At 41.9% G+C, this 12502-nt stretch overlaps 2 protein-coding genes across 2 annotated transcripts in view; one reads left to right on the top strand and one right to left on the bottom strand.

The window, feature by feature from the left end:
* Positions 1–876: 876 nt before the first annotated feature.
* LOC119273088 lies at positions 877–1511 on the top strand. Its single transcript, XM_037554381.1, has 2 exons — positions 877–1029; positions 1131–1511. The coding sequence occupies exons 1-2, from the start codon at positions 906–908 to the stop codon at positions 1337–1339; spliced, it is 333 nt and encodes a 110-aa protein (XP_037410278.1). The 5' UTR covers positions 877–905; the 3' UTR covers positions 1340–1511.
* Positions 1512–3532: 2021 nt separating this feature from the next.
* LOC119272917 (homeobox protein LUMINIDEPENDENS-like) overlaps positions 3533–12502 on the bottom strand; it is a 9486-nt gene continuing 516 nt past the window's right edge. Inside the window, exons 2-14 of the mRNA XM_037554264.1 lie at positions 11782–11789; positions 11629–11656; positions 11203–11333; positions 10355–10884; positions 10180–10273; positions 10010–10103; positions 9624–9726; positions 9502–9553; positions 9384–9424; positions 9174–9253; positions 8131–8577; positions 5453–6051; positions 3533–5362 (exon numbers count right to left, since the gene is read on the bottom strand). Coding sequence (XP_037410161.1) covers positions 3941–5362; positions 5453–6051; positions 8131–8577; positions 9174–9253; positions 9384–9424; positions 9502–9553; positions 9624–9726; positions 10010–10103; positions 10180–10273; positions 10355–10884; positions 11203–11333; positions 11629–11656; positions 11782–11789 — 3629 coding nt within the window. The 3' untranslated portion in view covers positions 3533–3940. The remainder of the gene's footprint in view (positions 5363–5452; positions 6052–8130; positions 8578–9173; positions 9254–9383; positions 9425–9501; positions 9554–9623; positions 9727–10009; positions 10104–10179; positions 10274–10354; positions 10885–11202; positions 11334–11628; positions 11657–11781; positions 11790–12502) is intronic.

The following is a 12502-nucleotide window of genomic DNA, read 5'->3' as shown; positions in this document are numbered from 1 at the left end:
AATTAGATTTATATTTTACTAAATAGATACGTCTTTTGGGTAATCCGTTTCCACACCTGATCAACCACATCCATATATGAATATAACCTTCTCAATACAAATCATGAACATGTTTGCCCCGATACAGTTAGATGACTAATAATCTTGCATTAAAATCTAACCATAAATTTAGATCCAATGACTAAGTTAATTTGGATGATGTGGCTTAACTTGGTACCTCAATGATACTCTGTATTTTGCTTTTAGTATATACAGTAATCAATATAAATCATGAAGATGATTACATTGACATGGTTAGATGACTAATAGTTCTGCATGAAAGTCTAGCCACAAATTTAAGAATCAATGACTAGGTTAATTTGGATGGAGTGACTTAATGTGATACCTCTATGAGACACTGTATTTTGCTTTTAGTATATAATGATAAATAAATAAATAGATAGATAGATAGACAGATAGAATAGATAGACACAGATAGACAGACCGACCGTCGGACGGACGGATAGATAGATAGATGTTACCCACACTATCCGACAAACATATATCATTATATCTCGTACCTATAAGATGAATGCTGGGGATACATCGTACAAAGTTTGACCTTGTCAAACATCATACACGTCTTTGTAGTCTGCAAGAAACAAGAAACGGGACATGTGAATATATCCTAAAGGAATGATGTACGTGGTACGTAAGCCATAGATATCTTATGAAATAAATTTGGCTATGACAACGTGTGATTTGAGAAAGCTAATGTTGTAGCCATAAGGAAACTATTAGATAATTGAGAAGAGCTATATGGTGGGATAAATCTAACACATTATTGCACATCTGAACCCCTAGACTATATATGCGGATATTGGAAGGGGGGGAGGAGTAACCAAAGCATAGGCATAGGCATAGGCATGGCCATGGGAGCGTGGTCGGCGATGAAGAAGAGCTTATTAATGAAGCTGAGTGTGTGTCTGCTGATCATCGCCATGGCTAACTGCGCTCGGGACATCCCTGACTCCGTTGCTGAGCACCCTCGTACGTAGTAATAATTTCTTTTCTTCATTCATTCATTCTTTGGATTGATTGATCATAATTCGTGGCTAATCGTGGCAACTGGTGATGATGATGGGGTGCAGCCGGATACATCATCTGCGGCGAGATCAGCGAGACGTGGCACGGGGGGCTGTGCGCCAAGCGCGGCACCTGCAACAAGCCGTGCCGGGCGGAAGGGTACGACGCGGGCTACTGCGCCCCCTTCCCCTTCATGACCTACTGCTGCTGCACACAGAACTGTGGCAAGTCGTCGTCTCTGCGACCACACAGGAGCAGCATTCAGTGCAACTAAGGGAGTAGTAGTACCATGTATGGATGCATGCATGGTTTGTGAAATAAATCTCATTTCGATCGCGTGTGTGTGTGTGTGCCTACTACAGATGGCAAAAGAAACCGTTCTTGTAACTTGTTGGAACTGCTGCTATTTCTCAGTGACCAAGAAGAACTGTCCACCAAGTTGCATACATACATGCCGTCAGTTCATCATAATCTAGTGGATAAGATTATTCGGTGCCGCACCCCAATAATTCTGCACTTGTGGGCTGGAACCCACGGAGGTGCGTGCCTCCCTCGTAATCCTCCTCCTTCCCTCGTGAAAACTCTCATCCAGGGTTTTCATGTCTCTCGCCGGCGCCCCCACCGGTCCACCTAGTCTCCTACGATCCTTGGACCATGGAGCCGCGGTGGATCCCGACACTTGTCAGCAGGAGGGCTCCGTTTTTAGGTGTTTTTATGAGTTTTGTTAGGGTTTGTGGCATGCTCAAGAAGACGAGGTGGCGGCGGATTCTTGAAGATAGAATAAGGTCTTTCCTGCCTAGCCCCCATTCTGACAATGCCTTTAGCATAGTCGGAGGGTGTGTGAAGGTGTGTTTCTGGCGGATCTCATGGGATCCGATCGAAATTTGTCTTATGTGGAGCCGTCTTGATCCGGTCTTCGTTTTTCTACCTATGTGTGTTTACAGGTTGGATCATTCCGATCTACGATTCTCTTCATCGGCAGCGGTTGTTGTCCTAGTGTGGTGGTCCTATAGGCCTTACCACGACGACTTCCCGACTGTCTAATACAACAATAGTTGCCCAACTCCGATGAGGGAGGAGCAATGATGGCGGCGTGCCTTCGGCTCGCTCCAGTGCTTGTAGTCGTCGCTAGGTGGCCTATGGACCTGGATGTAATTTTTACTTCTGGTGTTTTTTTTACTACTTTGACAATTGAAGAATAGATCGAAAGTTTTCTTGAAAAAATGTTAGTTTATTGTTTAATGTATGAGTTAAATTAAGGACAGACATGGATCTTTGCATAACCACACTATAATATACTCCCTCTAAAGAAATATAAGAGCATTCATAAAGAGAACGGGCGTTTGGCTCTCGGCCTTCATGGATGCCTTTTTTTGAAAAAATCAAAATTTAAACTTTTCGGTTTCAAAAAATATGAAAAAAATTGTGTAAGTAAATAAGGATGTTATGTGTATGTGTGTAGAATTTCAAGATGAAATACGTTGAAATACAATGTATACAAAAAAGACAAATTCATAGCCTGGGAGGATGAATAGTATCATATGTTAAAAAGCCCAAGATTTGTCTTTTTCACAGCTCTCATTTCAACGCATTTTGCCCTGAAAATTTACACAAATGTGTTTATTCCTCCATGTATATCTGCATTTATTTTTTTCAGATTTTTTTGAAATGTAGAAAATATGAAATTTGAGGAATTTTGATTATTTTTTTCAAAACCGAGCTCCATGGAGCTCGGCCTCCAAAGTACCAGGGTACCAGATTATGTACCAGGATTTGTCGTGCCATATAAACATTTGATTTTTTTTTCACTAACTCTCTTATATTTCTTTACAGACAGAGTACCAGATTATATACTACTACCTAAATCAAACATGTCTTTTCTTAGGATTCATTTGCACTACCTTCAATAGGAACATTTGTATCCACTCTAATCACTCGGGAAAGAATCTTATGTTTCTACTGTTCATGTAGTATAAAGACGTCATTGAACACTAACCTATATTTGGGTGTGTCTAAGGCACATCTAGATGTGCTCTAGTTATTACACATCTAAGTGAGTGAATCAAACATAAAGAGAAAAAGAAAAAAGAAAAAGAAAATATTCACACGAATCTCGACGTAAGATCAATGACATGGAATTTAGATGTGCGATACTCATGGCACATCTAGATGTGTTTTAGCAAAACTGATACTTTTTATCAGAATTGTTAAGGATTTGACGTTCGCCGGTTAAGCACGGCAAATCAAATGTTTATATGGCACGACAAATCCTGGTGTATAATCTGGTACCGATAGATCCACCATCTGTGTTTGCTAAAGGAAATTGATATCTTCATGCCAACATAATTTGCCATAAAATATGCTCGGTTTGCCATATCTAAAAATCTGACGTTGGCTGGTTATCAATATCCTTTCTCTGTCCCTAAGTTTTGGGAATTCGGAAATGAAACACAACAATGAAAAGATCTGAAAAAACACCAAGCATCTACTCCTAATTGATTGACGATGCGAATAAAGAACAAGGTACATTCCCTGGATGGCACGCGCCACCTCTTTTCTTCCCCACTCCCTTTGCAGCACACACAAAACGCGCAAGACGCCGAAGACGGAGACAGATCGCCCAATATGGCAGACGCGCGTGCGGCGGAAAGAAAATTTTGGCTATCATTGGATGCATACCTATCCTCTCTACTATAAGTTTCCTGTTTCCCTCTGTTCTCCATCATCCACCTGCAGCTACTACTACTACTGACATTACATGATGTATAGTTTTTCTCGACGTCCTCGGCGCCAATCGCAGAGGACCACCACAATTAACGAATGGAACATCACACAATGAGGGAGGGAGCCCCAAAAGAATTAGCTAATGTACAACTCACTCCCATCGTCTTCTCCGCCGCTGGTCATACGGACTCCGGCCGTCGCTCGGAGTGTTGTAATAGTCTTGCTTCCCGGCGCCGCTCCATTGCCTTGATGTGTCAGGGTTTTGGGCCCCCTGGCTGGCCGTGCTCCACGGCCTCGACGGCTCGGCGGGGGTGTAGCCCTGCTGCACTGAAGGGTCGGATGGGGTGTAGCCCTGTTGCGCCGAGCTCCACTGCCTTGAAGGCTCTGCTGGGGTGTAGCCTTGCTGCCCGGAGCTCCGGTGGTTTGAAGGCCCAGCTGGAGTGTAGCCCTGCTGCCCGGAGCTCCATTGGTTTGAAGGCTCAGCTGGAGTGTAGCCCTGCTGCCCGGAGCTCCATTGCCTTGAAGGTTCAGCTGGAGTGTAGCTCTGTTGCCCCGAGCTCCACTGCCTTGAAGGCTCGACTGGGGTGTAGCCCTGCTGCCCGGACCTCCGGTCCCTTGATAATTCAGCCGAAGTGTAGCTCTGCTGCACGGAACTCCAGTCACTGGATGGTTCAGCCGGGGTGTAGCTCTGCTGCCCAGAATTCCAGTCCCTTGATGGTTCAGCCGGGGTATAACTCTGCTGCCCGGAACTCCAGTCCCTTGACGCCACAGGAGGATTGTAGCTCTGCTGCCCGTAATTCCCCAGCTTCGACACCTCCGGAATGTACCCTGGTGTGCCACCATATACTCTAGCGGAACCTGGCTCAGGGGATAGCGAGTGTCGCTGGCGAACGTTACGCCCCAACATCTGGTACTCTGACGTTGTTTGGGTGTAACCATTTCTGTTCAGTCCCTGGGATGAGGCTGACGTAGAAGAACCATAGGCATCGTATGAGCTTTGGTTGCTGTAAGCACTCTGGTTAAGATAGGGCGCTGACGCGTCATTATATGAATTGGTTACGCGGTCGGCCCACTGATCAGGTGTTGTACTCCGTCCAGTGCTTGCAACAGTAGCAGCACCAGATTGCCAGGGGAATGTCGCATAAGCGGCATTCGGCTCGGGCGTCAAGGAACGTGCTAGACCGGAGTTTGACATGTTCTGAAATTCATGGGCTGGTTTATTTACCGCTGGCTGCTGATGGATGGCCACTGCAGCATGATCAGACGCCAAGCCATATGGCTGGGTATGCTGGTGTACCAAGGTTCTATCCAACATGTTATTCACGGGCGCAGCATACTGAGTCAGCGAATTTACTGAGATCGCCGACTGAGATTGTAAAGACGGGGCGTTACTTTGGATGTGTGCCGGCAAGGCAGAAACTGAAGTATAGGGTTGTGAAGGCAACGGACTAACAACATTTGAGAAGCTTTGGTGCACTTCGCTTGCAAAAGGTGTGTTTCCATTATTTGGTAACTGCGCCTGCTGCAAGTTTGGGGCCCTCACATGCGTCGGAAAATCAGATCTCCAGCCCACCTGCCAAAGATAACATACATATATACATGAACAAAGAGTGACAGCCTTGACACTGGAAAAAGAAAAGAAAAAGAGAGCCAGCGGACTAACACTTGCTGGAAGATCTTTTGGAGGAGTCGGTGATGGAAGTGAAGTAGGGATAGTTTCAGGGACGGATTCAGGCTTGTTTGGAACCCCAGCACCGTTGGGCAGACTATTGACCAGCTCCGAAAGTCCAAGGCCAGTCTGCTTCAGCATGTCCAGGAGGGCGACAGTCTGCTCGGTTGGCAGGTTCCCCACCTCGTTAGATGATAGAGCAAATACAAGCTGTGGATTCTTGAGCAGCACTGCAAGCAGCTCAAGATCTGGCTCAGAAGCTGCACCATTTGCACCAGAAGCGACTGTCAGAGATGACGACGAGGTTGATCCAACTTGCTGGATCTCACCAGGAACAACCATGTTTGGAGGGGCAGCTCCGACGCTATCCACCTCCATAGTGTCAGCATCTGGTGGCTGCTCAATTGGAATTTCTGGGGTCAGGCTGTCGTCAAAGTCCATTTCCGAATCCCATGGGTCCTTGGGATTCGATGGGATGTCCTTTGGACTTGCATAAAAGGTTTCCTTCTCACGTCGATTTCTCTGTGCCTGAACGTCAAGCTCCTTGCTGTTTTCCCCGGCACTAACACTCCACGAGGGGTCTATCCACACCTCTGCAATAGGAGATAATAAACTTCAAACAATGAACAGATAAACCAATAGAGCATAGGTCATGTTCCAGGTAACAGCCTAATAAAATATTAGAATTAGAAAGTTAAAGAAGCAAGAACATTTTAATCTCTGCAGCAGGCAAAACGCAATGGTATCAATTGGTAAGTTCCTTGTATTTAACCTCAACTGGCTAAAATAGCTGGATCACATCATTCAACCCGTTGCTTCTTCATGTTAAGGTTTGGCTATCAAGATCCTCAGTTTAGTTCCTTTATTTATCAAACTTGCAGCTATTTTAAACCCAATTTCACAGCTTTTCTATTTTGTTCATTGTTTTTAAGGCGTCCCGCCTTGGACGCTTAGGCGACGCTTAGGCGATAAGGCGCCCCCCCAGCGCCTTACAAATATGCCCGCCTTAGGCGCTTAGGCGTCCGCCTTAGGCGCTTAGGCGTCGCCTAGGCGATAAGGCGCCCCCCCAGCGCCTTAGGTCGCCTTACCGCCTTAAAAACTATGATTTTGTTAACAGTTGTTGAAACAGCAATCGCCGACAGCATAACGGTATCTCTGTGAAATATCTTCCTAGTGAGCCGAGTTGTTTGTATGATAAGTAATAATGAAAAAAATCGCTAGGTAGTCCATTTACGTCAATGTCAAGTGTCAGGTAATATATACCCCCTCCGTATCTAAATATAAGTCCTTTTAGAGATTTCAATATGAACTACATACAGATGTATATTTATATTTAGGAACGGAGGGAGTATTTTGCTGCAAATAAGTATCAAAATTCGAAGGGCCAAGAAGTGGCTGCTTCTGATACAGAAACAGGTAGGCCTACAACAGTCAGTCAGTCACACAGCTGCAGGTCAAATAAGACCAAATTATAAGAACGCTTACATACAATTCCCCATGTGCACTGCAAATTAAGGAACAGGCAACATGATTTATATTTAAATAAACAACATTGTATTTCTTGATGGTCCATGTAACTTCAGCATGGGGTAGCATTTGATATAAGCAAAGGACCCCAGAGCTTTTCATCTGCTCTGCAAACTCCCAGAAAAGAAATTGAACAGTTTACAACTGCCAGAAAATAGCGAATTATGAAGTAAAACACACCTCCTGAATGGCTACTGCTTTTAGCAAGTAATTTTACATTAATACACAAAGCGGCTATTAGTGGATTATGCTGGATATTTTTTAATGAACTAGATGCATAATATATGTGTAGGTCACACGCACTGGGCACCGCCATGGCATGTGCCAGGCCAAACCACAACTATTCAATGTGCTATGAGAGGAGTACTTGTTTGTCATCTTGTGTATGAATTTTGAATGGCCAAAAATTTGGACGCAACATATATGATGCAGATTTTCAGGTCACATGCTATGCCAGGCACATGATCCACTTTCATCATTATTTTTGTTCTTCCAGATCGATATGCTCAGGAACTGTATAAACACATTGGTCCAAGTATAAACCGTTGTCGATTTACTCAGCATACTTCCTACAAGTACACTAAGTAACTAGCGATGCAGCCTGAAAGCATGGTACTACACGCATGTTCATATGATACATGGGAAACCATAAATGTTAATTTCTTGTGCCATTGCAGAAAATTGTACGCAATGTTGACCCTGTGTCTTGGATAACCTTCATTTGATTACCCGTCTTAGGTTCAAATGTACATCTTAGATGAGTTACTCATAGCGTTGAAAATGCACATATAACTGGCGTGCATGAGATCAAACAAAAGAAATGACACACGCCCAGGTCATGTGTAACACAAAAGGTATGTTGAGGTGCAGTTTTCTCCGTTTCAAGTTTCAACTGAAGGAGATTCATTCCATATATTGATTTTGGAGATCAAACCTGATATAAGTTATGGTTTACGCCATTCACAAAAGCTTAGGGTGTTGTTACAAACAAAAGACAATGCACTCCCAAGTTCTTAAGCCGCCAAACACTCCATTAACCATACGACTTCACTGACTCTTGTTGTCCAAAGAAGTTTATTGAACTCGGATAGACCCAATACTCTTAAGAAATTGGGCAAGTGAGGGAGCACAAAGCAAAGGTATACCTGGTGGTATCTGCCAATGAACCCTCTTGGAATCCAATTTCTCTATGGGGGTCTCTCTGAGAGCTATGTTTAGCTTCGGAGTGGCCAGGATTTCTGGATTATCAGACAAAGGTACAGCATTCTGTATAGAAGTTGATGGGCTTGGGTCAACAGGTTGTTTAGCAGTTGATGTGAGGGGACTTCTGGGCATAGGGGGCTCATTTGAGTTGACCAAGCCAGAGGGTTTTTTATTTTCTGTCGTCTCAGGTTTATCAGACACTTTACTTGTGTCAACCTTGCCATACTTCTCCTGCATAAACATGGCACGCATCTTTGCTTTTTGGATATCATCTGCAGATAATGGTCTGCTATTATTTGTACATATGGTCCTTGCAGAATGAGCGTTCTTGCCAGCAGCTTTCCGATTTGGATGTTCTACAAGTTGAACTTTTCTTCTTTCTTTGGACTCTGTAAATTAGCTAAGGAAATTCACACAAGTTTGAGATATGATAAATGTCAATATAACTGAAGTAACAAAGTAAAAAATTCAATTTGAAGATGACCTCAATCATAATGAATAATAACCAATATGAAGTCTACATGCACAATTATGTGTACTAGTTATTTTTATTCATGAACCATCCAATTTATACAGTTAAAACAACAATAGACAGCAACACTATCTTTTGAGGACCTATATGTACACAAGCTGTAACTGGAGAGAAAACTGAAAAGGAAGCTATTAGTAATACCAATTTAATAAGATATGTTATCAAAAAAAATTAACCAGACACAACACACACCAACCAAGGACAAAACAAAAATTGAGAAGCTCCTAAAGGGACCTTATATAAGAAGTGCAAGATACTGATGAAACTACTAAAGCCACCAGATCTTAGTACAGATTAGTTAAGTAGACACTACTATTTGCGAAGGATGACTATAATATGAATGTGGTTGGAAAAAATCCTATAATAGCATATTATACACAGGCACAGACAAAAATATGTTCAGAAAGAGAAGTAAAACTGGTAGTGGTGAACTTAAACATAACAAAAGGATACTTGTCTGCACAGGACTCTTTTTATACGACTCATCAGCAGAAGCAGTGAGCAGCAGTGGAGTTTTCTTGGGCTCAGGCTTTCTGCACAATGCCACACAGACCAAGCCAAACAAAAATTTACCAAACAAAATAGAGGTAATGAAAATCACTTAGCATTTCTACAGTTTAAACTAATTCAAAGAAGAAACCATAGTGAGATGTAAAAACGCACCTGCTCTCACTTGCACCTTCAGTCAAGGCAAGGATCTCCTCCTGATAGAACACAGCGATTAAATTGCAGAACATGTGAATCTACCGACGCATATATATATCATTGCTTAGATACTTACAGTAATATCAACTTCAGATTTCCAGGACTCATCGTGGAGAATTTCACTTATCCTGTAATAGAAAATAAATTACCACAATGGAAACCTAGAGAAAAGGTAATAGCAAACAATGTGGAACTCACCTTTGTTTACAGATTAAATCTTTTTGAGGTTTCTTCGATGCCTGACTCCGTACGAGCACTTTACTCAATCTGGAGAGCAGGTTTCTGGCCCTGCCAGATATGTCTGATCTTCAAAAATCAGATATGTATTAGTAAGCACCCCAGGAAATTAAGAAAATCAATAAATGCATAAGTTCATACAGCTGTGCAATAAGAAATGCAAAAAATGCTAGAACTAATTCTGATGGAAAAATGCATCTCAACAATACTGTACTGGGGAAGCAAATATAGAAATTAACAACATGATTAGGCCTTTGAAAGTTGAAACATTATCAAACTAGAAATTGTCTTTCTGATGTCAAAGATCATGCAATACAAATGTAAGTCTTGTGGCAGTTTCTACACACCTTGTGTCCTATAAAACCGCAATCTGTTAATAGTTTGCAATACAACTGACATGTGGGCGGGCAAAGCTTTATGTAGTGGGAGGTGAAGAAGCACCTACAGCAATGAGATGATAGTTCAAAATACATGCTATACACATATACATACATGCTCAGATGGCACAAATAAGAACCTTGAAAATGACGAGAATAACAGTTGTTTGCTCTTCAGTAGCTGCTTGGCTCAGCCATGTTGACACAATAGTCAAACCGCCCATTGTTAAGAACCTGCACAGTTCTTGGAAATGTGAAGCTAGGAATGATATAATCATTTCAAGCTCTGTACATACTATAAGACCTATATCTTACCAACTAAGAATCGTAGCATTATTTATTTGAAGAATCCATTCCATCAACTTGACCTGTCCAGAGAATGTTTCCTCCTTCCGCATTAGGGCAAATATACTATCCAAAAACTTTTTATCTTCTGACTCAACACCAGGGGCAACTTCCTCTTGTTTGGTTTCCTTTTGAACAGAATCTGGATTAATCTTAGCATCAGTTGGTTGGATTGTTCCCGTAGGGGTGATAGGGATTGGGGTTGCAGTGCACTGCTGGACCTCTGGTTGTTGTAGAGAGCTCTGAGGGACCTCCACTAGTTGTGAAGAGCTTTGGAACATCTCCAATGGTTCTAAAGTACTCAAAGGTTCGACAACTTGAGCATGTGTCTCAATGTCAAGAGGTGTCTGCTCACTGTTCAAGGAGCATACATTGGTAGCCGTCTTGGATGCCTCCAATTTGAGTGCTGTCTTGGATGCCTCCAATTTGAGTGCTTTCTCTCGTGACAAACGGACAGCTTTTCTTACTCGTGTACGCTGACTTGCAAAAAAAAACCTTACCTAATAACCATTGAGGAAGAGCTTGTCAATAACAACTCACGGAAAAGGGAATTCAAATGATATCATAAGCTCATGTTTGACACAGGAACCAAACACATTGCAACCAATCAAGCTAAAATAAAAAGGGGGGAAATATAGAGATACTGTTAAACTTGAACCCAGTTCAATGGCTACTGTTTACTTGTATATGGTGAAAAGATGAAGGTGTAATTCCATTCCAAATCAATCATAAGAAAAGTGTATAAAGAACACATAAACAGGCATATAAGACATAAAGGTACAAACAGAATAACAGCACATGAGAGAAAAGGAGCAGACCTGTGTAACAGTAAGCCCACAAAGTGCGCTAATTTCACGAGTTTCTCTTTTGCCAAGAGTATCTTTCACAGCAAAAAGTGACTGCATGAAATTAACTGCTTTCGGATTCAACAGATCCCTTGGTTTTTTACCTACAAAATTTGAAACGCTATAAAAGAAATGCTTTCAATAGCAGGCAATAATTACGATATTGTGCAATAATCTTTAAAAATCTTTGTTGCCTGAGCACTAGTCATCTAATTTTGCCAGCTGTGACATGAGTGATGAGTGAAGGATTCAACCTTAGTTCCTTAAATCCAATAAAATTTTCAGTGTCTGTCAATATTATAGTTCATGATGCTTGTGTCAGTTTATTGTGTTTTTACTGATGTATCAAAAAAAGTGTTAAGCCAAGCTGAATCCAATTGATGCAGAGAAACAACTCACCTATCTTGATAGACAATGCACCAGCAGCCTGTAAGAAACAATCAAATTTAAGATTAGTCAATAGATTAACTATTTCCTAGAAGGGTAAAAGAGAGTCATTGTAGCATACATCGAGGGTCTAAAGCAAGGTAATGACACAGCAAGATGGCAAACATGCAAAACTGGCAATATTACAAAAGTATATACAAATACATTCAAACAACTTATGAAGTTCATTTCTTGAAAACCATGATTTGTAAAAGAGAAGTAATTTTACAATTTCATTTGCCAGATGATAAAGTAAAGAAGATTGTTTGCCCCTAACATGAACATCAGAGTAACTATGAAATCAGTAGTCAGTACCCCGCATTGTCCTTAAACATGTGTAGCTTCCGATTTCTCAGTGTCTAAAAGTTGCAGATTTGGCGTTTACTACTACTATATGGTATGAGAATCAAAAGGTACATAAAATTATGGATGCATTAGGATTTGAATATTCAATATCCCGCTGTCCCAAGATACGCGTAGCTTCTGGTTTCCCGTTTGTCTCAAAGTCAGAACTTTGGCAATTGCTTTACAAGTACTATGTCATCAGAACCAATAAATACATAATATTCTGGATGAACTAGGGCCTAGATATTAGAAATAAACACGTGTAGTGTAGTAAAGCACCGCGCAGCCGCACAAATTCAGTAACAATCTGGGCAGAAAGAACTATGGAATTTACATCATACAGCACGACAGCAACAACCAACTACAGCTACCAGAAAAAACTGAATGAAGTATAAGCCGGAGAAACCGGAACTATCCAACCTAAGCTTTGACAGGCACCCAATCAGGCGCAAAACTGGCCGCGCGAGGGAAGAAAAACAGGCGCGTAGATCGAGAAAGGTGC

This window comes from Triticum dicoccoides, chromosome 3A (genome assembly GCF_002162155.2).
Source record: "Triticum dicoccoides isolate Atlit2015 ecotype Zavitan chromosome 3A, WEW_v2.0, whole genome shotgun sequence".
In the NCBI taxonomy this organism is placed as follows: Eukaryota; Viridiplantae; Streptophyta; class Magnoliopsida; order Poales; family Poaceae; genus Triticum; species Triticum dicoccoides.
Note: the sequence above shows the minus strand (reverse complement) of the source record. Positions and strands in the feature narration are given on the sequence as shown.